Source organism: Trachemys scripta, chromosome 7, assembly GCF_013100865.1.
Source record: "Trachemys scripta elegans isolate TJP31775 chromosome 7, CAS_Tse_1.0, whole genome shotgun sequence".
Classification (NCBI taxonomy): Eukaryota; Metazoa; Chordata; order Testudines; family Emydidae; genus Trachemys; species Trachemys scripta.
Window position 1 is genome coordinate 23846486 of NC_048304.1, and position 22968 is coordinate 23869453.

Consider the following 22968-nt stretch of genomic DNA (forward strand, 5'->3'; position numbering starts at 1 on the left):
CACACACACACACACTGTCTTCGATGGCGATAACACACGCACACACACACACTGCCTTCGATGGCGATAACACACGCACATGCACTCCTTTGCATGCATACACACTCACATCCCCAACATACGCTCCTACACACACACAATCCTATGCAAACACACACATCTCTGTGCTCACACCTCCTGCCACCTCAGATGGATGCCACACACACACACACGGGTGTGCACTCCCTCTCTCATAGCCATACCCCTGTGCACACACCCCCTCTCTTCCACCCTCACACACACGCTGAGAAGCTCTCGTGCCCGTATGCAAGTTGCTGCTATACCCACAGGATCCGGGCACACGCACCTGTGGAGTATTTCAGCTGGACCTGCCCATCAATGATTTCCACGGCCAGGAAGTCATGCTTCTCATTCAGGCGCCCATTGTAGAGCAAGAGGCCGCTGCGCTCCAGGGTGGCGAACCTGACATGGAGAGCAGAGCACAGATCCTGGGTATGGCTCACGGGAGAGCAGAGGGAGCAGTGCCCCTTAGAGAGTCACAAGGGAGTAACCGATCCAGCCGGTTCACCCCCTTTCAGCGGGAACCAGCTAGGAATCCCCAGGGACAATACTTTCCAGGGTGTATTTACCCCATGCAGCTCTACCAGCAGGGCTCCAAAGAGGAGCTGAGAGGCGGGGGGAAGGAGGGGGGCTGAATGCAATATCTGTAGAGAGCTTTTCCCTGCAAATCCCGGGAGTGAGGCTTTACAGAGTGCAATGGGAATGTTTCATAGGCCCCTGGGCTGGCCAGGACCAAGGCATTCCAGTGGGGAGGGCTCTGGACACTTCAGCAATTCACTGGACAGGTGGGCCCAGGAGTGTGCCCATAGTTGGTGGGCCCTAGGCACTTCACTGGAGCCTCGGGATAAATTGACGAACTCCCCTTCCCCTCCCCGTGGTGCTTCAGCAGGGCCCTGGGCTGGGAGAGTCCTTGGTTGGGTGGGTTCCAGATGCTTTGGCAGGGCCCTGGGCACCCACGCCACCCCCCTGGGGGAAATACGCCACGTAGAAAGAAGAGCAGGACTTACGAGAGGGAGAGGGTGAGGTGGAACCTCTGGCGCAGCCCCCGGAACATGACGAAGGACTTGGGGGGGAAGGAGCGTGTGGAGACTTCGCAGTAAGGCTTCTCAAAGCCCCCGGAGGGGCACTGGCATTGGAAGCCGCCATCCGCAGAGTTGGTGCAGGTGCCGCCGTTCCGGCATACGCCGGGGAGGCAGCGCCCCGAGCGGCTGTCCACCTCGCAGTTGTCACCTGTTGGGGACGAGAACGGAACAAGGGGCTCAGGACACAACCTGGAGCAGAACTGGGGGGCTCCCAGCAGTAAGAGACAGAGGTCACTGCCCCCAAGTTGCCTGGACAGGAACCAGCCAGGCTGGAGGCCAGCTGAACGGGTCTCCCTTCCCCATAGGTGCACGAGCATCTGACAGCAGCCCACTGCCACCCCAGTTCCATTCCCCAAGCACCAGGGTGGGCGTGGGCCGGGGCACCTTGCCCTTCCCAGGCCCTGTAAAGAGTGCCCCTAGCAAGAGACTGAGAGCTGGCCAAATATCCTCCCTGACTGTGAGTCACTGAGCATTGGGCCCATCAGCCTCGGTGCCAGTTCCCTGCTCCCCAGTGTCCCTGGTGCTAGCCAGTCCTGCCCTGCCGCACTGAGAGACCGTGTGTGTGAGAGACGCTGCCTGTGGCTCCGGGACACACATGGCCCAAGGACGGCCAGTGCACTCTGGGTGGCAGGATTTACCTGCGCCATAGGCTGTAACACTGCCCCCTGCGGGAGTATGACGGACCTGCAGCTCTGTCTGTTCTCGCTCCTTAGTGGAGGGGCATAATTCACATACCAGGGTGAAACCTAAAGGTCCCCACGTGTCCCAGGAGGCACCATGTCAGTGGTGCCCAGCCCCATCACCCTGAGGCTAAGTGTCTCCCATTGCTAGGCCCGAGGCAGCTGGGCACAGCTGTGGGTGCAAGGTGCACAGGCTGAGCTCTGCAGGAGGATTCCCGCTGAGCTAAGAGAGCTCCCTTCAGATCCCAGCATAGGCACAAGGCAGGTCTTTGCTCGTCACCCTGGCCGCAGAGCTCAGCTGTCAGCCGAAGCCTCATCCCTAAGGAAGAAATGTTTCCCAGCCTTGCCTGCTGCCTCCAGTCCCCGGAGGGGCTTTCCTGCCCCGAATCCAGCACATTCCAGAGAACAGTGCCACAGCGAGGTCAGTACAGTGTGGGCAGCAGAGCCTGCAGGCAGCTGTTCCCCAGCTGCACAAGGCTGTCCCTCACCCTTCCTAATCGCCACGGGGTGAGCCTCTACCCTCCCCGAGCTCTGGAATTTGGAGCACTGGCTCTCCAGCCCAATGGGATCACAGAGGTTGCGGGGGGGGAGGGTCGCTTTGAGGTTTCAGTCCTTCTGCCCCTGAGCTGAAATGCATCTGCCTTCTGGGCTGCTAATACTGCTGCCAGTGCCAGTTGTAACCCCATAGGCTGGGAGAGGGGAACAGCCTGGAGTGGGACGTGTACTGCTCACCAACGACCCACCTCCCAGCAGCTCTGAGAGATGAATCTCCAGACAGGGCCTCCCAGCGCCTGCTTGCATCTGACCCCCTCATCCCCAACTGCAGAGGGCCTCTCATAAACCCTCCTGTCTTCCTCTTATGGGACAGACTTGGGGCCTGGCTGAGACAGGTCAGAGGGTTCCTCCTATGACGAGCCCAGACCCAAGTCATCACGATGCAGCACAGCAGAGTGATCCAGTTGCAGGTGTGGGGAGGGCAGCCAGAGGCAACCCCCTAACGCAGAGAGTCTCAGGGATAGTGACACAGCGAGCTGGGCCCCACATGTGCCTCACTTCACAGAGTTCATTCAGTGCAAGCACTTCCCTTTGGAGCACGAGTGCAGGGATGTGACCTGATCCCTGCAGGCACCTGGCCAGGCTTCGCTGATGGTTGGACCCAGCAGCTCTGACCTTACCCCCAAGTTGGAAGCCACTAGAGATCCAGGTGAGATGGGCACTTACGGCATGGAGATTCCCAAAGCTATTCCCACATCAAAGCCCCTGCTGCCAACTAACAGGGTCCTACATCCTGGCACTAAGCACTAACAGGTTAGTATATTGCATAGCAAAGAGGTCCAAGCAGAAGGAAATGCTTTGTAAAGGCCAGTAAGACACTACAACGGCCCTCTCTGGCTTTTCACTCTGTTGCAGCATTGATGGTGGCTGTCTCCTCCAGGGCTCACAGCTATAAGTGAAATGAGTTTGCTGTCCTCAGCCTAGTCCTTAAAGGAGGTTTGTCCACAACCCAGAAGCTTCCAGGGGTCTCTGCTCGGAGGGGAGTGGACCTGGATAAAAGGGAGGTTGCAAGTCAGAAGTGCGGGACATCGGCAGAGCTAGGTGGAGTCCCAAGGATGTAATGAGGGGGAGGCTGCAGGTCTGGGCTGCGGTACATGAGTAGAGCTTTGCTGAGACCAGAATTAGAGTATCAGGGATGCTGCAGGTGTGGACCGAGCTGCATTGGCTGCACAGCGTGTGGGCCCACAACTGGAGCAGAAGGGGGTAGCGCAGGCCAGGGCTGAGGCATTGCAAGGGAAGACAGGAATAGCAGGGGCGCAAGTCGACACAGTCAGATTTTGCTGGCACTGACTGAAGCCATCCCATTTCCTTATTTCAATCTGTTGCCTTTGCAGCGGTGTGAGGAGTAAAGGACACACATTACTGCTCCCATGAAGGGACTAGCAAGGAGATGGAATGGGGTTAGTGCCCCAGAGTAACAGAACCTGGGTTATCCACAGGGAACCCAATCCACCGCCAGGAAACCAGGTAACAGGACACAGGGCCTGGCTTTAGTCCAGTAGCCTAATGGACTGGGGTATTCATTATAAACCACCAGTGTAAGTGCCATCCGATGAACTTTTTGACAGCAGGCCCAGTAGAAAGGCCAGAGATTGCATAAACTCTGAAGAGTGAACTCCTCTCTGTCTTTAGAGGGAATCTCCTTTGGCTTGGACCACTGGCTTGGGGCAGCAATCCCACGTTGGCCTTGGGGAGAAAGGCTGCAAGACCTAATGGGTCTTTTCCATCTCTGCTTCCTGTGCTGTTACGTAGAGGTCTGTTGTGCATACGCTGTTAGAAAAATAAGGTGGGTGTGGTAATATCTTTTATTGGACCAACTTTTGTTGCTGAAAGAGACAAGCTTTTGCACTTACACAAAGCTCAAATGCTTGTCTCTCTCACCAACAGAAGTCAATCCAATAAAAGACATTACCTCACCTACCTTATCTCTAATATCCTGGGACGGACACAGCTACAACAGCGAATGCACTGTTGTCATTTGCCTGCGTGGCCACTGGGTGGCGCTGCCTGCCACTCAAGGCCATGGCTGGAACTTCAGCAGGGCCCTAAGTTCAAAGTTGCGCCATCATTCAGACAAGCTGAACTCTTTGCCATGGTCACTGAGGCAGGAAATGTCAGTTCCACTGGGGTTTCTCTCTGCTGCCTGTGGCTCCAGAGAGGGAATGGAGAACCATAAAATTCCAGGGTTAGACGGGATGAATCCCTCTCTATTTCCAGGGCTGCCCGGGGGGTGGAGAGGGGGAGGGACAAGTGGGCAATTTGCCCCGGGCCCCACCGGGGCCCCCACGATAATATAGTATTCTATAGTATTGCAACTTTTTTTATGGAAGGGGCCCCCGAAATTGTTTTGCCCCAGGCCCCCTGAATCCTCTGGGCAGCCCTGTCTATTTCAATACTCTCTCATTAGCTACCAGCGCATACAGGGCTTTATGGCATGGCCGAGAACACCTTCAAACTCGTAATTATTGAGGCTCTTACTACACATGTAGCCCTGCAGAACGAGGTTCACAAGCTTGCTTAGGTCACCAATGCAACGAGTCCCACTCTCTCAGTCTCGCTGCATACAAAAATCAGCTCACAATTCCTGCGGAACTGGAAGTCTCTGCCCCAGGGAGGCTGGAAGGGGCCTGCTGCACGAGGGGGTAGGATCTGTGGTCAGTACTGTGGGGCATCAGGAGAGCTGTATGGGGAGAGCCGAGGGCTGGACTAGCAGGGGATGAAGTGTATCAGCCGAGCAGTACTGGGATGCTTCAGCCGCTCCTGCCCACCCTTTCCTGAGTACTCAGCACTCCAGTCCCTCGGTTTCACATGCACTCATTTAATCAGTTCCACTAAGAAGAAACCCTCATGGCCGTGCCCTGCAGCATTGCTGGTGGAGCATCTCACTGGCACGCTATACAATATAGCTAATGGAGGGAGCTGGGTCTCCTTTCTTCAACAGGAAACTTCTTTCTCGGTGACCCTGAGCTGGCCAAGGTTGACAGGCTCCCTTTCTCCATAGGGAAAACACCCTGTAATCCCCAGAGTGTTGCCCCAGGACAGCTCCAGGGAAGGTCTCTGAAGTCGTTGGCCCAGACCCCCAAAGATATTTAGGCTTCACTGACATCAGTGGGAGTTGGGACCCTAACCCCCTGGGAGGAGCTGGGCCTGTGACTCTATTGGTGCAGGGTGCCAAGTTGGAGAGCACCAGCTTTATCTACCCACCGAGTGGGCATAGGCCAGGGAGTGGTAGGGCAGGCTTCCCTCCCATGCCGCCCTGCCCATGTGCCTCAGCCTTGCCCTGGAGGGACTCTGTCCCCAGGAGGTGAGGAGTTTACTCTCCAGGGCCTCTCTGGTCTGAGCTTTCCCACAGAAGGTGACTAGCACCAGCCCATGTGATCCTGCAGGAACCAGACTGGCACCCCACACCCATTTCACATAGGCCATGGCCACAATTACAGCTACAGCTGGCCAGCCGGTGAAGGGCTCTGTCTCTCTTTCCTCCAGCCCCTGGAATAGCCAGGCCCAATGACCTGAGTCCGCCCACCCCTTGGAAGGGGAGCACTGGAGGTCTCTAGTTGCCTGCCCCCAAGCTAGCCACCACCCCTTTCAGCTGGGTTATGATTGTAATGACCCCACACGGTATCTGGAAACGTCTGTCCCTGCACTGTGCCTCGGCTCAGGACGAATCTCCCAGCCTTTCCAGAGGGGTGGAGCCGGATACCACATGACCCTTGGGAATTCCCACATCCTGGGCTCTGCGGTCTAAGCCCCCACAGTTTCCATCTGCAAACCGGAGCCCTTGTCGGTGGCTGCGAGGACGGGGGATTCCCACACACACCTGCCCTGCCTGCTGTAGGTTTGCAGCATCAGCCTCCTGTTCTCTCTTTCCTGGCCCTGTGTCTCCCTTCTACCACAGATCAAGGCTGATCCCTGCAGCTATCAAAGGGGGAGTTCCTGTCACTTTAAATCTGGGAACAGGCAGCCATGCACCCAAGGGAACCAGAGACATTTTTCATTGTCTCTGAAATGAAAGCACCCTCCCTCCCTTTGATGGGATCAGTAATGTATTCCTCTGAGCCGGCACTGTGGAGGGGGATGAAGGGGGGCTGGAAGGAAGGAAGGAAGAAGCAGCCATGTTTTATTCATCCCAACTGGAGGGCTGGGAACTCCTCACCCTCCTCCCCTCTTCCTCAAGTGGTCGCAGGCTCCAGAGCTCCTCAGAGCCCAGGGCTTGCAGTCCTGGACTCTCTGCTCTCCCCTCTTGGTCTGTCTCTCCTGTGGTATCTACTACACTGGCCCTTCCCCCACCCAACAGCAAGTGTCCCCCACACCCACCCAGAACTGCCTTTGGAGTATCGCCCCATACCTGTCTCATGTCCAGGGAACAGCTATTCACTTCCCTCCCAACACCAGCCCACCCTCTTTGTGCTGAAGGAGCACAACCAGGGCTGTCCCCAGAATCTGTTTCTGGGCGCTGATGTTCAGCCTAGAATTAGCCTGGGCCCGTCGCACAGGCCTCCCCTGGTGACAGATATCGGCCAAATCAAACAGCCCTCGAATGGGATGGGGCTACATCACATTGGTGACATGCTGTGGGGCAAGCAGCCTGATTCTAGTGAGCACAGAAACCCAGGGCCACCTCAGCATCCCTCAGCACAGCGATCCAGGACAGTCCCCAACTCAGTACTCCAAGGGGATCAGCATGCTGGGAGCCCTCTGCCTGCCAGGCCCCAGTATTTCCACAGCCCTGCTCTAGGTAAGGCCTGGCCTCTGTGCTGTTACCCCACGACACATTGGAGGCTGCTGTTGCTAGGTGATTGGGGCCATTAAAGTGTGTAACCAGGCTGGAGACACACTCCTGGTGAGGAAAGGGAGAGAGCAATGGGCCATGGACAGCCCATGAGAACCCTGTGCATGAGGGAGAAGGAACAGAGCTAGGAGTAGGAGGGTGAGAGTCCTGGGCACTGACAGGGCCCTGCTCACATCCAAAGGCCCAATCTGGTCTAGAATTGGCAGGGCAATGCACCCTGTGTGCACACAGGTGCTGGCTGGCCCAGGCTACCTGCCAGGCCCTCCCAGCAGGCTGACACTCTCTCTCCCCACACGCTGGCTGAGTTATGCTTGCCCATGTTGGTCAGCCCTGACAAGGCTTTGATCAGCCCAGGGGATGATGCTCAGCGCTGGGCTCAGGCGACAGAGAGGGAGATAGGGATTGGGAAACGAGGTGATGAGGGCTATTGAAGCACTTAGACAGACAGAGAGAACCTGGGGTGGGAAGGTGCCTCTTCCCATTTTGTCTCCTTGTGGCTTCCAGAGCCCAGCGGGGAACTACCCAGCACTAGGTCCTGTTACCTGCCCCGCTGCTTGTGGGGGATGGGGAGATGGTGGGAAGTGACAGGGAAATGAGCTCATTAACCTCTCTGCTAATGTCTGTTCACACTTTAAATGCTGGGGGTTAATTACTATTGACTTTGCTTATCTCACCAGTAACCACCAACACAGGAGCTGCTCACAACCCTGCCATCTGCTACCCCCCATCCCCCACAGCAATTCTTCCCAGCTGAGGGGAACCACAGACCTGGGAGCCAGCAAATGAGATCCTCACTCCCTTACCACTTCTCCATGCAGCAAGCACAGGGTTAGTTTAGGAGGCCAATGCCTCTGCCAGTCCAGTCCTTGCATCTCTCCCCATGTCCCTCAGTCCTGACCAAGAGCACCCCCATCTATTGCAGTCCTAGTATCCCCATGCAGCTCTGCAATGCCCCTCACTCCTGACCTGCAGCACCTCGACTCTTCCAGGCCTAGCCCAGCCCCACACAGCTCTGCCAATGCTCCCCAGTCCTGGTCACACTTCTGCAGTGCGAGCTGTTCCTCATGCTCCTGGGGGCTGGGACTGGGGTACAGATTCACGTTTCAGCCTAGCAGCCTCTACATCCTTATTAGAATCTCCTTCCCTGATGGACGGCATGACCCAACCTCTCCATTCCCTCCCAAGCAGCGGGGGTGCTGGCAGTTCTGGAGTGATGCTCGGTCTCCGCAATTCCCCCGGTTGAATATGCCATGCACCAGCCAGCCTTACTCCCCCTCCTAAGAGTGTCTCCCTCCCTGCCCTCCCACCTGCTGGGGGAGGAGACGTAAATGCACGGAGTGGCTCTGCCAGATGCTGATAAACTGACTGGCTGGGGAGACGCGTCGGAAGCTGAGCGATAGATCTGTTTCAGAGTAACAGCCGTGTTAGTCTGTATCCGCAAAAAGAAGAACAGGAGTACTTGTGGCACCTTAGAGACTAACAAATTTATTAGAGCATAAGCTTTCGTGGACTATGCATCCGAAGAAGTGGGCTGTAGTCCACGAAAGCTTATGCTCTAATAAATTTGTTAGTCTCTAAGGTGCCACAAGTACTCCTGTTCTTCTTTTTTTCGATAGATCTGTGTGACCGTCAGAGGCTGGAGCCTCCATCACAAGTCTCCCTACTGCTCCCTCAGTGCACTCTGCAGCAATGGCTCAGAGGAGCAGTTTGATTTCCCCGAGTGAAATGAAACTTTCTGACTTGTCAGGGACAAGAGGCCGCGGAGGATGGAAAGCTCCAGCCACTGCCGAGCTGAGGGTGGATTCCATGTGTGGGAGGCACCTGAGTGTCATGTCTGCCAGCCTGGAACATCTGTGGCATTGCAGCCATGAGCAAATGGGAGGATGAGCAGAAACAACTGCCTCTTTCCTCCCCACCCCATGCACATTCCCCAGCCCCTGGGAAACTGTTGTTCTGAGAAAGCGATTGAGTGAAGAGGAGAGTGTCCCCTCTCCATGAGGTAACCCCAAAATCCCCCCTTCCCGACATACCGGGCTAGGACTAGGCATTTCGCTTTAGTCAAAGGGTTTCAGCCTTGTTACAAACTGCTCCATAGATCCAGGAGCTCCCATGGCATTGATTCCCTTGTCAGGCCTGGTGCCAGGAATAGGGCCATGGCATTTTGTACCTAGTGCCTCCCGTCCTGGTTAAACCAGCAAACACAAGCCAGGTGACATTTTTACAAACTCAAAGCAGCAGAATCCACTAAGTCTGCAGCATTAGCAGTTGATTCCTCAGGAGTGAGGGGGATGGGAAGAAACCAGGAGACTGCTCAGGGCCATGTTAATACCACTCTCCTTTACCCTGTTTCATACAGCACCATGGAAACACAGGGACTTCTATGGGGTGAGAGGGCAGCAGCCTGGCAGACAGAGTTGCTCAGCCCAGTGCCATGCATTGCCCAGTATGGGAGGAGGTCTCTGCCTAGACTCTATTGTCCATCCAGGCAGACAGGGTCTGACAGACCCACATGGGGTCCCCATTCTGGAAGGATGAAGGGTTAAGCTGACCAAGTCAGCATTTGCCCCTGTGGTTCTAGTGAGCCATTCCCAAAGAGACTCTGACACGCTGCTGCAATGGGTCGTTTCGGATACAAAAGCCGTAACCAACCCGCCCTGTTCTGGCGCCTTTACAGAGCGAAGACCCAGGATTATTACTGCTGGAAAGGTGTGTGGCAAAGACACGTCAGAAAGCAGGTCTCTTTATCCTGGGATAGCAGAGACCCTCTTCCCCACTGATGGCCCGGCCTGGCAGAGCCATGCTCACAACACAATGTGCCCCTCCCCCTCAGCGGGGATCAGGCCCTTACCTGTGAAGTGCTGGTGGCAGATGCAGGTGTAGCCACCCTCCCTGCGGGTGCAGATGCCCCCGTTATGGCAGGGGTTGGAGTAGCACAGGTTGATCTCGGTTTCACAGTAGTCCCCGGTGAAGCCCTGGGGACAGCGGCAGCGCAGGCCTGTGATGGGGTGGATGGGCCGGAAGAGGGTGGATGGGGAGGCGATGAAGGGGGCCGAGCTGTCGAACTTGAGCACGGAGATGCACTTCATGTAGTTCTGGCATGGCTCCCGCAGGCAGACGTTGTCATCGAAGGGCAGCACCTCCAGCATGGAGACAGAGGTCAGAGTCATGCGCTTCATGTACAGCTGCTCTTGAAGCTCCTCCGAGCTGAAGAAGTGGCCGCCGCGGGGAGCCAGCGCTGAGAAGCTGACGTTCAGCACCGAGCCCCCCACATCCGTGTCGTTCTGGATGTTGAAGATGAAGACATCCTCCTTGGGTGTGGCCAACACAGTGGCCACGCCCTCCAGGAAGCTGGTGAGCAGCGGCGAGAGGAAGCGTTCCTGCCACATGTTCTCCAGCCGCACAGTGATGCTGTTGGCCAGCATGTCTTCTGTGATGACGATGACACGCAGGACGCACTGGGCTGTCACGCTGTGGATCCCGTCTGCAGAAGAGATGAGGAAAACATTAAAGCACGGCAGCTGTTTGACTGGAAGATGAGGGCATGAGTGGGATAGAGCTCTGAGTAGGGTCCCTACCAAATTCACGGTCATGAAAAATGTGTCACAAGCCGTGAAATCCGGTCTTCCCCATGAAATCTGGTCTTTTGTGTGCTTTTACCCTATACTATACAGATTTCAAGGGGGGAAACCAGCGTTTCTCAAATTGGGGGTCCTGACCCAAAAGGAAGTCGCAGGGGGATCACAAAGTTATTTTAGGGGGGTCGTGGTATTGCCACCCTTACTTCTGCGCTGCCTTCAGAGCTGGGCAGCCAGAGGGCGGCGACTGTTGGCCAGCTGTGAAGGCAGTACCCCGCCAGCAGCAGTGCAGACGCAAGGATGGCAATACCATACCATGCCACCCTTACTTCTGCGCTGCTACCTTCAGAGCTGGGCAGCCAGAGGGCGGCGACTGTTGGCCAGGTGCCCAGCTCTGAAGGCAGTACCCCGCCAGTAGCAGTGCAGACGCAAGGATGGCAATACCATACCATGCCACCCTTACTTCTGCACTGCTACCTTCAGAGCTGGGCAGTTGGAGGGGGTGGCTGCTGACTGAGGGCAGAGCTCTGAAGGCAGCAGCGCAGACGTAAGGGTGGCAATACCACACCAGGCCATCCTTACGTCTGTGCTGCTGCTGGTCGTGGCTCTGCCTTCAGAGCTGGGGTCCCGGCCAGCAGCTGACATTCTCCAGCTGCCCAGCTCTCAAGGCAGCGCCGCTGCCGGTAGCAGTACTGCAACCCCCCACCCCCAACTCCTTTTTGGGTCAGGACCCCTACAATTCCAACACCGTGAAATTTCAGATTTAAATAGCTGAAATCATGAAATTTATGATTTTTAAAATCCCATGACCAGAACATGGACCATCAATTTGGTAGGGCCCTATCCATGAGTAACCAGAGCTCCACAGATCCCACTTCAAGCTTGGCCTAAACCCCATGGCCAGGCCTAATTTCTGTGGCTACTTCAGCACCCAGAGAGAAGTCTCCGCAACAATTTTTGATACACTGAATAGTGGAGGGTATCAGTGTGAATAACCCACTTAGCACAGCCCTTCCCACACTGGTATTTCACTGGATATTGAATCCCGTTCATTACACTACCTCTGCATGTACAGTTCTCAGCGTGCCACCGACCGGTGTATTAACAACACACCACAACCGCCACAGAAGCTGTCAGAGGGAAGCTGAGTCTGGCAGTTGAAAAGGGCAGCTTGGGTTGTGGCCTAAGGATGTTACTTTTGAAATGATTGACAGTGAAATAGTCAGCAATGGTGCCATTTAAACTGTCATCATTATGTTTGAGATTTAATTCTCCACTGAGCGTCAGAGGGCAGTTCCACTACAGAGTTATTGTTTCAGGCACTCTGCAGACTCAGGCAGACATTCCTGCATTGATTACATTCAGGTCACTTTTGGAAGGCTTCCCTTGCTACCATGAGGGCTAGATTTTTTTTAAAATGATAGCTGAGATTCTGGCGCATGAGTCTGTGCCACCACTTAATACATGGAATCACACACTACATGAGTCCTGTATATATAACCAGCATGACAGGGTGTGCACCCGAGCGCATGCCTGCTGTGCTCAGCACACACTGGACCTGGGCAGAGTCTGCCACTAAGCTCTGTTTGATTTGGGTCTTTGCACACTTGGGAGCAAATTGGGTGCTCATGAAAATGAGCAAGCAATAGTGCTGGCTAGCCATGGGCCCAGCTGGGGGAGGGAGGGGCTGAGGAGTAAATGAGCACTGGGGTGGCGGGAGCTAAGAGCAGATAACAGCGTTTCAATGTGTTTTGGCCACTAGTATTCTGTCAATTAATTCTTTCTGCTTTTCCCTCCCCCCTTCCCTCTGTCTTCTCCCCTTCCCTCTCCATCCCCTTCCTCTCTTCTCCTGGGTCTCAAAGGCTCTATGCCTGTCTCACTACTTCCTTCCTCCTCCCCATCTCATTCTGCTCTTCCTTCCTCCCCCAACTTGAATTGTTTTATTCTCTTTTATCTTTATCTTCCTTGCAAACAAACTCCAGCCCCTGGGATCCTGTTCCGTGAACATTCCTGGAGCATGCTGAGGTGGCTGCCCCTTCCCTCTGGAGCGCAGGCTACTAGCAGCTAACACTCAGCATCCCCACGACTTCAGATTCAGAGTCCTCCGCTCACCAAATGCTCAGGGGGGCAAGCCTGCCTCCTCTGGAATGAGAGTGGAGAGCGACCCTTCCTCCAGGCACAGATCTCAGGGAGCGACGTGCAATCAAGGCAATAGGCTGTGTGGGACCAGGGCTGGCTCCAGGCACCAGCCCAGCAAGCAGGTGCTTGGGGCGGCCAAGGGGAAGGGGCGGCACGTCGGGCTGTTCGGCGGCAATTCGGCGGTGGGTCCCTCTCGGAGGGAAGCACCTGCCCCGAATTCCCGCCGAAGAAGAAAGCGGCGCGGTGGAGCTGCTGCCGGAGTGCCGCCGATCACAATTGCCATCGCGGCTTTTTTTTTTTCCCGCCGCTTTGGACGGCAAAAACTCTGGAGCCGGTCCTGTGTGGGACTCCCTTCAAAGGCCAGCAGGGATGGCGTCGAGTCTCCCTGGCAGTGAGAGACTGCCCCCGAGGCCTGCCCGCATGGCAGTGCAGATAGGAAAACATAAGGCCACAAGGCAGACTCCTGGGTCTAATACTGTTACTACACCATTGTTATTAACTGGTTTCTTCAGGGCATTTCAAAGCGTCAAATATTTCACAGAATTCAATTCGTGTAGGGATCACTTTCCACACCCTGGGCATTCCGAGCTGGCGGCCCCTTCCCCCTGGTGGCCAGGGTGCTGCTGGCAGCCGACACAGAGCTTCCCCCGACTTTAGACTCCGCATCACTCCACTTTCCCTCCCACTAAAACGCATCTCGCTTTGGGTGGAGTGCAGCAGCACTTCCCAGCAACATTACGCAAGAGTTTAGCACAGGAAGTGCTTAGAACTTAGATACTGCAGTGATGAGTAGGAAGGTAGGTAGATAGAGCCAAGTTAGGGTTTAGCCATATAATGGAAGACTATAATTACCCAGTTGGGGTTTTGCCAAGACAATGAGACTAACACCCTGAATCTTGCAAAAATGCCATGGGTTCTTTATTCATCAGGAGTGCACTGGGCCATAGTTTTCCATCCTGCTAACTACCCTACCCTGTATGAAGCCTGCTGGTCCCTGGTATGGCTGTTCTTAACCTTCCCTGATCTAACTAGGGGAAAAGTAGGTTTCTGTTATGTCTACACTAGCATTTTTGTCAGTATAATTTCTATTGCTCAGGGGTGTAAAAAACACCCCTCTGAGTGACATAAGTGACACCGACAGAAATGCTCTCCCCTCCGACATAGCTACCGCCGCTTGTTGGGGGGTGATTTAATGATGTCGATGAGACAGCTCTCTCCTGTCGGCACAGAGCAGCTACATGAGTGATCTTACAGTGACACCGCTGCATCGGTACAGCTGTGCCCTGTAAGCTCCCTAGTGTAGACATGGCTACGCAGTGATTTAATTTTTTTAATACTAACTGACAGCAAATCAGTGGCTTTGTCAGGAAATATTCCAATGCCCCATTTGATCACAAGTCCAGCCCATTCACACCCCTCAGCCACCAAGGGGCCCCTCCCTTTCCTCCTCCAAATCTTTTCCTGGAAGACGCTTCTTCCTGCAACCCCTGCTTCCTTCAGGCCCCACACATTAGTGACGTTAGCTGAGTTACACCGGGGATGAATCTGACCCTTCTTCTCTTCATGAGAAATCCCCACACCTTCCTGCCCGTTGTGCATTTTTCTCGTCGTTAGCCAGGATGCTCTTCAGGGCAGGGCACGTGCTCTGCTGATGCTCTGTGAAGGCATGGGGAAATTTACAGTGCTATAGGAATGTTTTATAATAATCATAAGAAAACTTTCAATTCACCATCTAATGGAACAATCCGTCTTCAGACTTACTAGACAGCTGCCCTGGTGTCATTTGGCACTTATCCTTCACACGTAGAAGGTGCTAGTCCTCACTTGTCTACTCCCTGGGTGGCTGTTGTGTGAACTTCTCCTATGGGCGGCGACAAGTTGCATGCAGGTATCAGCTTCAGCACCGCACACAACACAGATTCTGGGAAACTCCAGATTTAAAAACAAACCTTCTTCAGCCACAAGACTGGCAGGCACCAGTATTGTGAGCCAATATTCACACCAGCCTCAGTGTTTAGGACGGCTGCAGCAACTCATACCAAAGCAGCAACTTGCTGGGCCAGGGGAGGTGACTTGCACCTGAGACCAAGCTCGGCCACCTTGACTCGGACCCCAATACCCCTTAAAAGTGCTAACACAGGAACGGTGCTGGTAAATGGATGGAGCTGGTCCTCTGTAGAGACACAAAAGGGCTGCAGGCTACAGAACCAGTGTCCTTCCCTCCGATTTCCTCCCTCTCCCCTTCCTGAGCCAGTGCGATCATCTCTGCAAAGCACCACTTGAAAGAGCCTTGATCGGTTTCCTGGAAGGGGCATTATTCTTCCCTTGTCTGCTGCAGAAAGATTGGGCCTGGCGTCTGACAGGAAAATGGATCCCCCAGAAATGGCCTCGCACATTCCCTTTCACAGGAACACAGGGCGTCTTTAATCCACGCTATTGTTAACATTTTTGTGCCAAGTTCAAGGAATATCTTGCGGCTTGGGACTCAGCACACACAAGGGAGGGGCGCTCTGATTTATGACATAGCTTAGGGTTCAAAGGAAACATTCATCTCGGCAGGAAAAGCAAAGAGATGTGAGTGGATTTATGGGGCTGTGCCACTGTGACGAGGATAACTTACATGGTCTGGGTTGGAACCCCACCTTCTGCAACTGCCTCCCCTCCTCCCACTCACCCCGTGGTGTCCCACCAGGGAGCCCCTGCAGCACTGGGGAGGCCAACGCACTGTCAGTCCCTTTTCTTAACCTCCCCTCCATGCCCTGGAGAGCCCCTACAGCAACTGGGGGGGGGGGGGAATGTTCTGATAGTGCCTTTCGACCCTTCAGAGGAGTTAAATCAGCAATGGGCACCCACAGGCCAAGACCCTGAACTCAAGAAGCTGAAGGTCTCTCAGGACATTCCTCTGAAGGTCCCTCTTCCCAGAGTTACCATTTGTGGAGGGTGTTTGCATATCAGTGCCTAGCAAATGCTAGAGCCTAGATAAAGGGGGACACAGAACCATTTCAGAACTGATGCAAACGGACTCAGGGCTATGGGAGGCATTTGAGTGGTCCTGCTGGAATGCCCTCTCCCCAAGAAATGACATCCTTATCAATCCCCCAGCTGTGCTGAGAAGGCATAGCCTATGCATCAGTGACTGACCTCTCCTTGGAGGTTTCAGTGTTGCTGGCATGATGATCTGCCTGAGCTCACACAAACAGCAGCCTCCTAGACCTGCCCATCAACCCAATGCTGCCAGGCCTCACTGCGCCACCCGGCCCTATCTTCTACAGTGCACCGATGCATTCAAGCTGAACTCACAGCATCCTGTTTCCCAGACTGGTGCCACCACCCGCCCTGCTTTTTCCAGGATACACCCGATTCCCAGGGGATGCTGCTGTTTGCAGCATCATTAGTTTGTGCCCCCCAAAGGATTGTGGGCCAGTACAACAACCTCAGCTCCCCTCACCACACACAATCACACAGCTGTGATGCCGAGACTTTCTCCTGCACAACCAACCTGCTAGAGACACAGGACTCAGTTTCTCTGCACATAGCTTCCTGCTGTGTCACTGCCCCTAGAGCTGTGGCAGGGCCTGGAGGTGAGGGGGCTCTACCTTTTCCCTGCAGGCTCCTTCCTAGCCCACAATAGTAGTGCCTGTGACAGCAGCAGCCCCAGGACAACGTGATTGTGATGGAATGGCTCTCTCCAGCAAAAGAGCTTCCGGAGAATAAGAAGTCAAGTCATTACGCTCTGGCCCATACATCTCCGCTCTCTTTGTGCTTTTATTTATACACCTTTCATATTGTTTCCTGCAGCTGAAAACTGAAAGATGAGTTCTCAGCTACTCTGCCTATCTATAACCCATGCTGCCTGCTCCTCTCTGCTATAACAAAGCACCTCCGGATCCTCAGCCAGTGTGACCGCTCCATTAGCAGGACACCACACCAAAGGCGAGATGCGGCCCTCGCGCAACAGTCAGAATGGCTCCTACCATTTCCAAGGGGGGGGGAGCTGCCTTAATTACTAGTGTAAGTGCACAGAGCTTTTTAACTCATATTAATAATCTCTGTCCCACCTTTCACATGCTGCTGCACAGAGAAGCATCATTGTGTTCTCAGTGAAGGTCTGGGGGGACCCAAAAGTCCTTCTGGTCTCCCCCACATTGTTCATGTCATGGCGTTGTGAAAGGGAGAGCCTGTATCCTAGGGACAGCACAGCAGGAGGATATTATCAGCCCCTTGTTCCATGTCTGTGCTGCCAGCCCTGCCGAATGGGAGATAATTGCATTCACTATCTCCGGCGGCGCTGACATAACCTGGGCTTCAATGCATTACATACAAGCAGTGGGCATTGTTGCTGGGATGCGCAAGAGGGATGACACTCCAACAGCCAGCTGCATTCAGATCTTACTGTGCTCACAAGTGAAATGAGTTTGGGGGACTCAGTCTAATCCCTGTTAAAGGCTCCAAATCACAGAGCCCAGCACAATCTGTCACAAATGGCCACGTCGGAGGTTGAGGTTGTAGGTTTGTTGGCAGCACTGGGAGCTGCAAACCCTCCTGAGCTCTAACTGGAAGCTTGGCCTCAGGAGATGAAGGGCCAACGTATTTAAGTGCTAAGCTCCCCATTTCACTGCAACAGTCCTCCAGCCCCCACCAGGCCCACTCTGCCTCTGAGCTGCCTGTGCAACTTGGCTGTATTGTTTCACTCTCTCCAGGGCTGCTGTGCCGAGACGCCAGCCCTTTGATTTTCTCAGCCCCGTTTGAAGTTCAGCGCTTGGGAGGATTTAAAAGATTGAAATTTCTCCCTTTTCTCTCTCTAAAAGGTGACTGCTTTTCTGCAACCCTGAAAATTCCGGTGGAAGCCTCCCTCACAAACACCGGCACTGGAGCTCTGGAGATAAGATTCAAACAGGGCTGAGAAAGAGGGGGGGCAGGAAGGAGAGGCACCATAGCAATCACCCAGGAGCTAATCTCCTGGTGGATGGCTTGGGGGCTTGCTTTTCATTTTAAATCCAACTCCTTACGTTTCATGTGGAAGTGAGGCAGAAAATCTCACCCGAGTTCTCCTTGTGAAGCCCCCACTGCTGACTCTGTCCGACTCAGAGGCAGAGGAGGTGGCGGTGGAGATAATGGAGGGAACCATTGCCATCTACACAGTATGAATAGAGGTTAACACAGGCTGGCGTAGGCCAGAAAACAACTCTGGCTCCAACCAGTACCAATAGGATGCTTTTTACCTGCTTAGGTCTCAGGGAGAGAAGCAACATGATCTAACCAAGAGCCATCCATTTGGGTGTCCTGAATGTGTGCTCTCCTCCTGATTGTTGGGTGTACTTAGAATCCCAGACAAGAATGCGGTGACAAGAAGTTGTCAAAATTGGAGAACTGTTTGGTGGCCCCCGCATGAGATGAATTTGGGGCCTGTGTCACAAAGCCCACGTCTATCAGAGAAATCAAGGACTGGCTAGGCCATGGAGCATAAACACCATTTTGATTGCTACAGTCTCTCTGTTGGCAGAAGGTGGTGGGTGGGAAGCTTCCCCAACTGCTGCTTTGCTCTGTAGGAGAGAGGCCTTCAGTCCGCAGGACCATCAGTCTCGCTTGGAAATCCAGACCTCAGAAGTTAGAGGGATGACTAAGGGCTATGAAACACCCAAATGCCAGCTCTTCCTCTCATCTGGGGCAAACTGAGCACCACCCACTCTACAGTGAGTGAGTTTTTTCATACCAGACCCTAAAAGCTGAGCTCCCATTTGTCCTATGTGGACAAGACAGATCCCTGGGAACTTTCATAAGAACTGAAATTTGCCTAGGGTGACCAGATCAGAGAGGCGAAATATCGGGACGCGGGGAGGGAAGGGGGCGGAGCCAAAAAATAGAAAAGCCGGTAGGGAGAAAAAAAAAAAAGCACGAACAAGCGGGAAGCGCCTAGGCTGGTGCCGGTAAACAGCGGCCCCTGGGTCCCGGGATGCAACAACCCCCGCCCGGAGCCCGATGCCGCAGAGATGGGCACGGACAGGGGGAGCACCCCCGCCAAGTCCCTGCGCAGAGACCGTCCTGGGCTGGTAGGGTGACCAGACGGCAAGTGTGAAAAATCGGGACAGGGGGTGGGGGGTAATAGGCACCTATATAAGAAAAAGCCCCAAATATCGGGACTGTCACTATAAAATCGGGACATCTGGTCACCCTATGGGCTGGCCGCGGGCGCGCCAGTGTGTGGCAGCCCCTTCCCTGGCAGGCTTCAGCTCCCCGCGGGCCCGGGAGTGCAGAGCTGTAGCTACCTTCGCGCCACTGGGCTACACCCCGCTGGAGAAGTGGGACCTTGCCGCGGCCCCCAGGCCGGGACTCGCCCAAGCATCGCGGGACGGGATCGCCTCACCTAGGGTCGCACACCCAGCCAGGCATGCACTGCTCCCCCCGCCCTGCCCCCTGGAGGCAGACAGACTCTAATTATCCCCAGCACCGCGGCGGAGCCGCAGCCCGACCGGCCCTTCCAGCTGCTACTCCGCCTCTCCCTCACCGCGTGTCAGGCAGAGGCATCTGCCTGGCACCCAGCGCCAACTACACCCCTCCAGGGCCGGAGCGCACGTGGCGGAGGTGAAGCCCCGAGGAACCAGAGTCCCCACGCGGACAGCTGCTGCCCCCCCACCCATGGGCGCGTAGGGAGCCGGTTCCCCAGGCTGGACCCGGGGCTGCCCCCCTGCAGGTACCCCCCGCCCTCCTGCCTGCGATTGGGCCAGGGCCAGGCCGGACTCACCCCGTTGTCCCCGGGCCACCTCCCTCCAGCGCTTGCCTGGGAGGGAGGAGGAATGCGGCGTGCTTCAGAAAGAGGCGGGGATTTGGGGAGGGATCCAATGGGGCAGTTGAGGGGTTGGGGCCAGGGCGAGGATTTGGGGAGCTATCCAATGGGGGAAGGAGGGGACGGAGTTGGGGCAAGGGAGGGGGCGCGAGCCAGAGCGGAGGGCAAAAATTGCTTGTTTGTCCAGTGTCCCGACCAAACATTGGTCGGGACGCGGGACAAACGAGCAAATATCGGGACAGTCCCGACAAAATCGGGACGTCTGGTCACCCTAAATTTGCCCCATATCTCTTCCCTGCAGGTGCTGGATGTTGACTGCTTCTCCCCACCCCAGAGGTGGTGGTGCTATTTATGGTGTAGTGAGGTGGTGAGGCACTCTAACAGGCTGCCTTCTCTATCCTTTGGACCACCACAAACAGGCTGCATGCTTTTGAGTTTATAGATACCAGTGCTATTCCCTGGGTCCCCTCCACCAGTACAACCCTGTGCAACAACATACAATTGGAAGTCAAGTATCAGAGGGGTAGCCTTGTTAGTCTGAATCTGTGAAAAGCAACAGAGGGACTTGCATCTGAAGAAGTGAGGTTCTTACCCACAAAAGCTTATGCTCCCAATACTTCTGTTAGTCTTAAAGGTGCCACAGGACCTTCTGTTGCTTTATACAATTGGAAGTACACTTCCTCTCAGTCCACCCTGGGGAGAGAGCGAGGGAAAGATCACACCCTGCTGCATTCCCTTACCCTTCCTTCCTGTGCTTTAACTGTTCTCAGCTGACAGGCTGATTGCTCTCATTAGCTCATCAGCCTGCTGCCTAATTAAGTCATTGAGCACCCAGCCCCCCCAATTAAATCCATTCCCTGAGGGAAGTAGCTAGTACTGTACCTTAGGGGACATCTACACTGCAAAAAACACCCTGCAGCAGTGAGTCTCAGAGCCCAGGGCAACTAACTCAGGCTTCTAGGGCTCATATAGGCATTCCTGCTTATGCTAGAGCCCTGGCTCTGGAATCTGGCAAGGGGGAGGGTCTCAGAGCCTGGGTCCCCGCCCAACTGGGAATGTCTATGCTGCTGGTTTTATCCCTGTAGCACGAGCCTAAGTCAGTTCACCTGGGCTCCAGGGCTTGCTGCTGCAGTGGAGTTATTTTGCAGTAGAGCCGTACCCTGGGTTCTAGGTTCCTAGCACTTTTTCGCAGGCACGTGGGGCTGCATGGTGCCAGGCAGAGGGGAAATGTTAAATGGATTTTTTACAAGTCCTAGGTATGAAGGTCTCCAAATAAACAGCAGCCCTTCGGCCCTTTTTGCTCCGCTTCGTCAATCAGCTTTTCAGGGAGGTTGTTGCTCTAGCACTGATTTTGAAATCCCCTATAGTACCCTTGTCAGAATCAGGAGGGGCTGGGATCCCAGCATGGCAGCCTCTTTGTCCACGTGAGGGGGAGGGTTGTTAAGACCTTGCATTGCAGCCCCCTGTCTGGAGGAAGGGAGGGGATTTGAGACTCTGCACTGCAAGCCCACTGCCTCCTCTTTCCTTGCCCATTTTCTTTTCCAGTAATTGCAAGTACAATCTGTGTGTTTGGTTGGTTCCATCCCAGATGGCTCCCACCCATAGACAGAGGAGCTCCCTTCACTATGCTCACAGGGTGTTCAGTGCCAATCAATAGGCAGGGGGCACGTGCCTGATTTATAGCTGTTAGAGCTTAGTTGACATGGGTCTGAGTTCTGGGTTGGACAGGAGAATGCCTGGCAGCAGTGAGAAGGCGACATGCTGGACTGGAGGCAGGGGGCTGGGTGTGTACTTGGCTTTGGCCTCATCTGCCCTGAGACTGGAAAGCACAATTAGCACCTGTCTAGAGAAGCCTGTGGATGAAGGAAACAAGCTCTCCATCCCCATTCAGATGCTGCTGGCTAGACTTGGGATATGCCCCTCATCCCCACTGCCTTGTATTTGAGCCCTGAACTGCTGCCTTCAGGCTCTGGTGAGTAGGAGGCAGAGAGACATGGGAAGGGAGAGGCAACAAAAGTCACTGTCGCCGCATCAACACTGCCAGGCAGAAAGAGAACAAGGAGGGAAAAACAAGGAGCTTCTGCCCAAGCCCCAAGTATGCTGCCTGGGCCCCCTTCCATCCCTCTACACCTGACACCCACACATCTCTGCACCCCCCTCAAGCCTTCATTGCCTCTTAAATAATGCCCATGTGCTCAGGGAGCGGTGAGCTCTCTCCCTGTGGCTGATGTGCCGGGGGGAGGGATGAAGCGTCTATCCAGCATTAGACAGCAGGACTGTCAACAGCTCATCAATACCTCAGATTGATCGACCCAGTGGGTCCCAGAAGCTGTGATGAAACAGGGAATTTCCCACGTGCTGCAGCGCGGCTGCCCAGCAGCTGCTCCTACTTTTCGGCTTAGCATATCTGACCCAGTGTGAAGTGCCCTGCGTGTTTCCAGTGCTACAGATACGATAACTGAGCTAGTGGGGCAGCCAGTGTTGGACTCATCTCAGGACTTCCCTCATCTCTGGAGACCTGGGAGATGAAGAAGCAGCCCTGATGTCTCCTGAGGGGAACTCAGACCCGATGAAGGGGATCCTGATAATGTGACAGTTTGAATCCCAACCCTGTGCACTCTCCCCACCCCCACCCCCCCCGGGCTGACTGTGTAGAATCAGCCCTTCTCACCCAAGTGGTGGGAGGGTCATTCCAAGGGGCACTTCCCCACAAATGGAATGTGCCTGAGACCAAATTTCTGGAGGATCCTCTATTTCTCCCTGTCCTCACAAAATGGACTTATGCCATATTAGTGCTGCAGACTAGGGATGACGCTGAGACTGGCAAACTCATCTCACCTCTGACGACAAGCGATACCAGAATCCAGACCATGGATGGTGCTTCTGAAGCACAAAGCTGCGATAGAGACTCCACCAGGCCTTGACAATGCATCCCCCGTTTGCACCACCCTGCCCCTGCTTTACACAAGGGGGCTGCGAGTCCAAGTGACCCCATGTGGGCTGTTCAGTATTCACTGTCTGCACAACACAATGCATCCCACTGACAGCACTGCCCTTGCGGAGCTCAGGCCTTTGCCTGGCCTCCCTGTCCCTGCCACATTAAGGGGAAGCAGATGGTTCAGGGAATGACCCTCCAAAAAAAACAAAGAAAGCCCAAAGCTGACTGGAGGCACTAACACCCCGGGGAACCATTTAATCACAGACTCCTCAGCCATTCTGATTAAATCCAGGCCCTGGTGAATGGCTGGAGAGCCAGATATTGGTGAATATTCATGTCTTACAAAGAGGGGTGTCCTGGAAA

The 22968-nt window shown here is 54.7% G+C and overlaps 1 protein-coding gene across 3 annotated transcripts in view; it reads right to left on the bottom strand.

The window, feature by feature from the left end:
* The window catches only part of CELSR3 (cadherin EGF LAG seven-pass G-type receptor 3), a 68654-nt gene that overhangs the window by 34283 nt on the left and 11403 nt on the right, over positions 1–22968 (bottom strand). For all 3 annotated transcript variants that reach the window (XM_034776506.1, XM_034776505.1, XM_034776507.1), the window contains exons 2-4: positions 10018–10650; positions 1068–1290; positions 347–462 (exon numbers count right to left, since the gene is read on the bottom strand). In XM_034776506.1, the coding sequence (XP_034632397.1) occupies positions 347–462; positions 1068–1290; positions 10018–10650 (972 nt within the window). The remainder of the gene's footprint in view (positions 1–346; positions 463–1067; positions 1291–10017; positions 10651–22968) is intronic.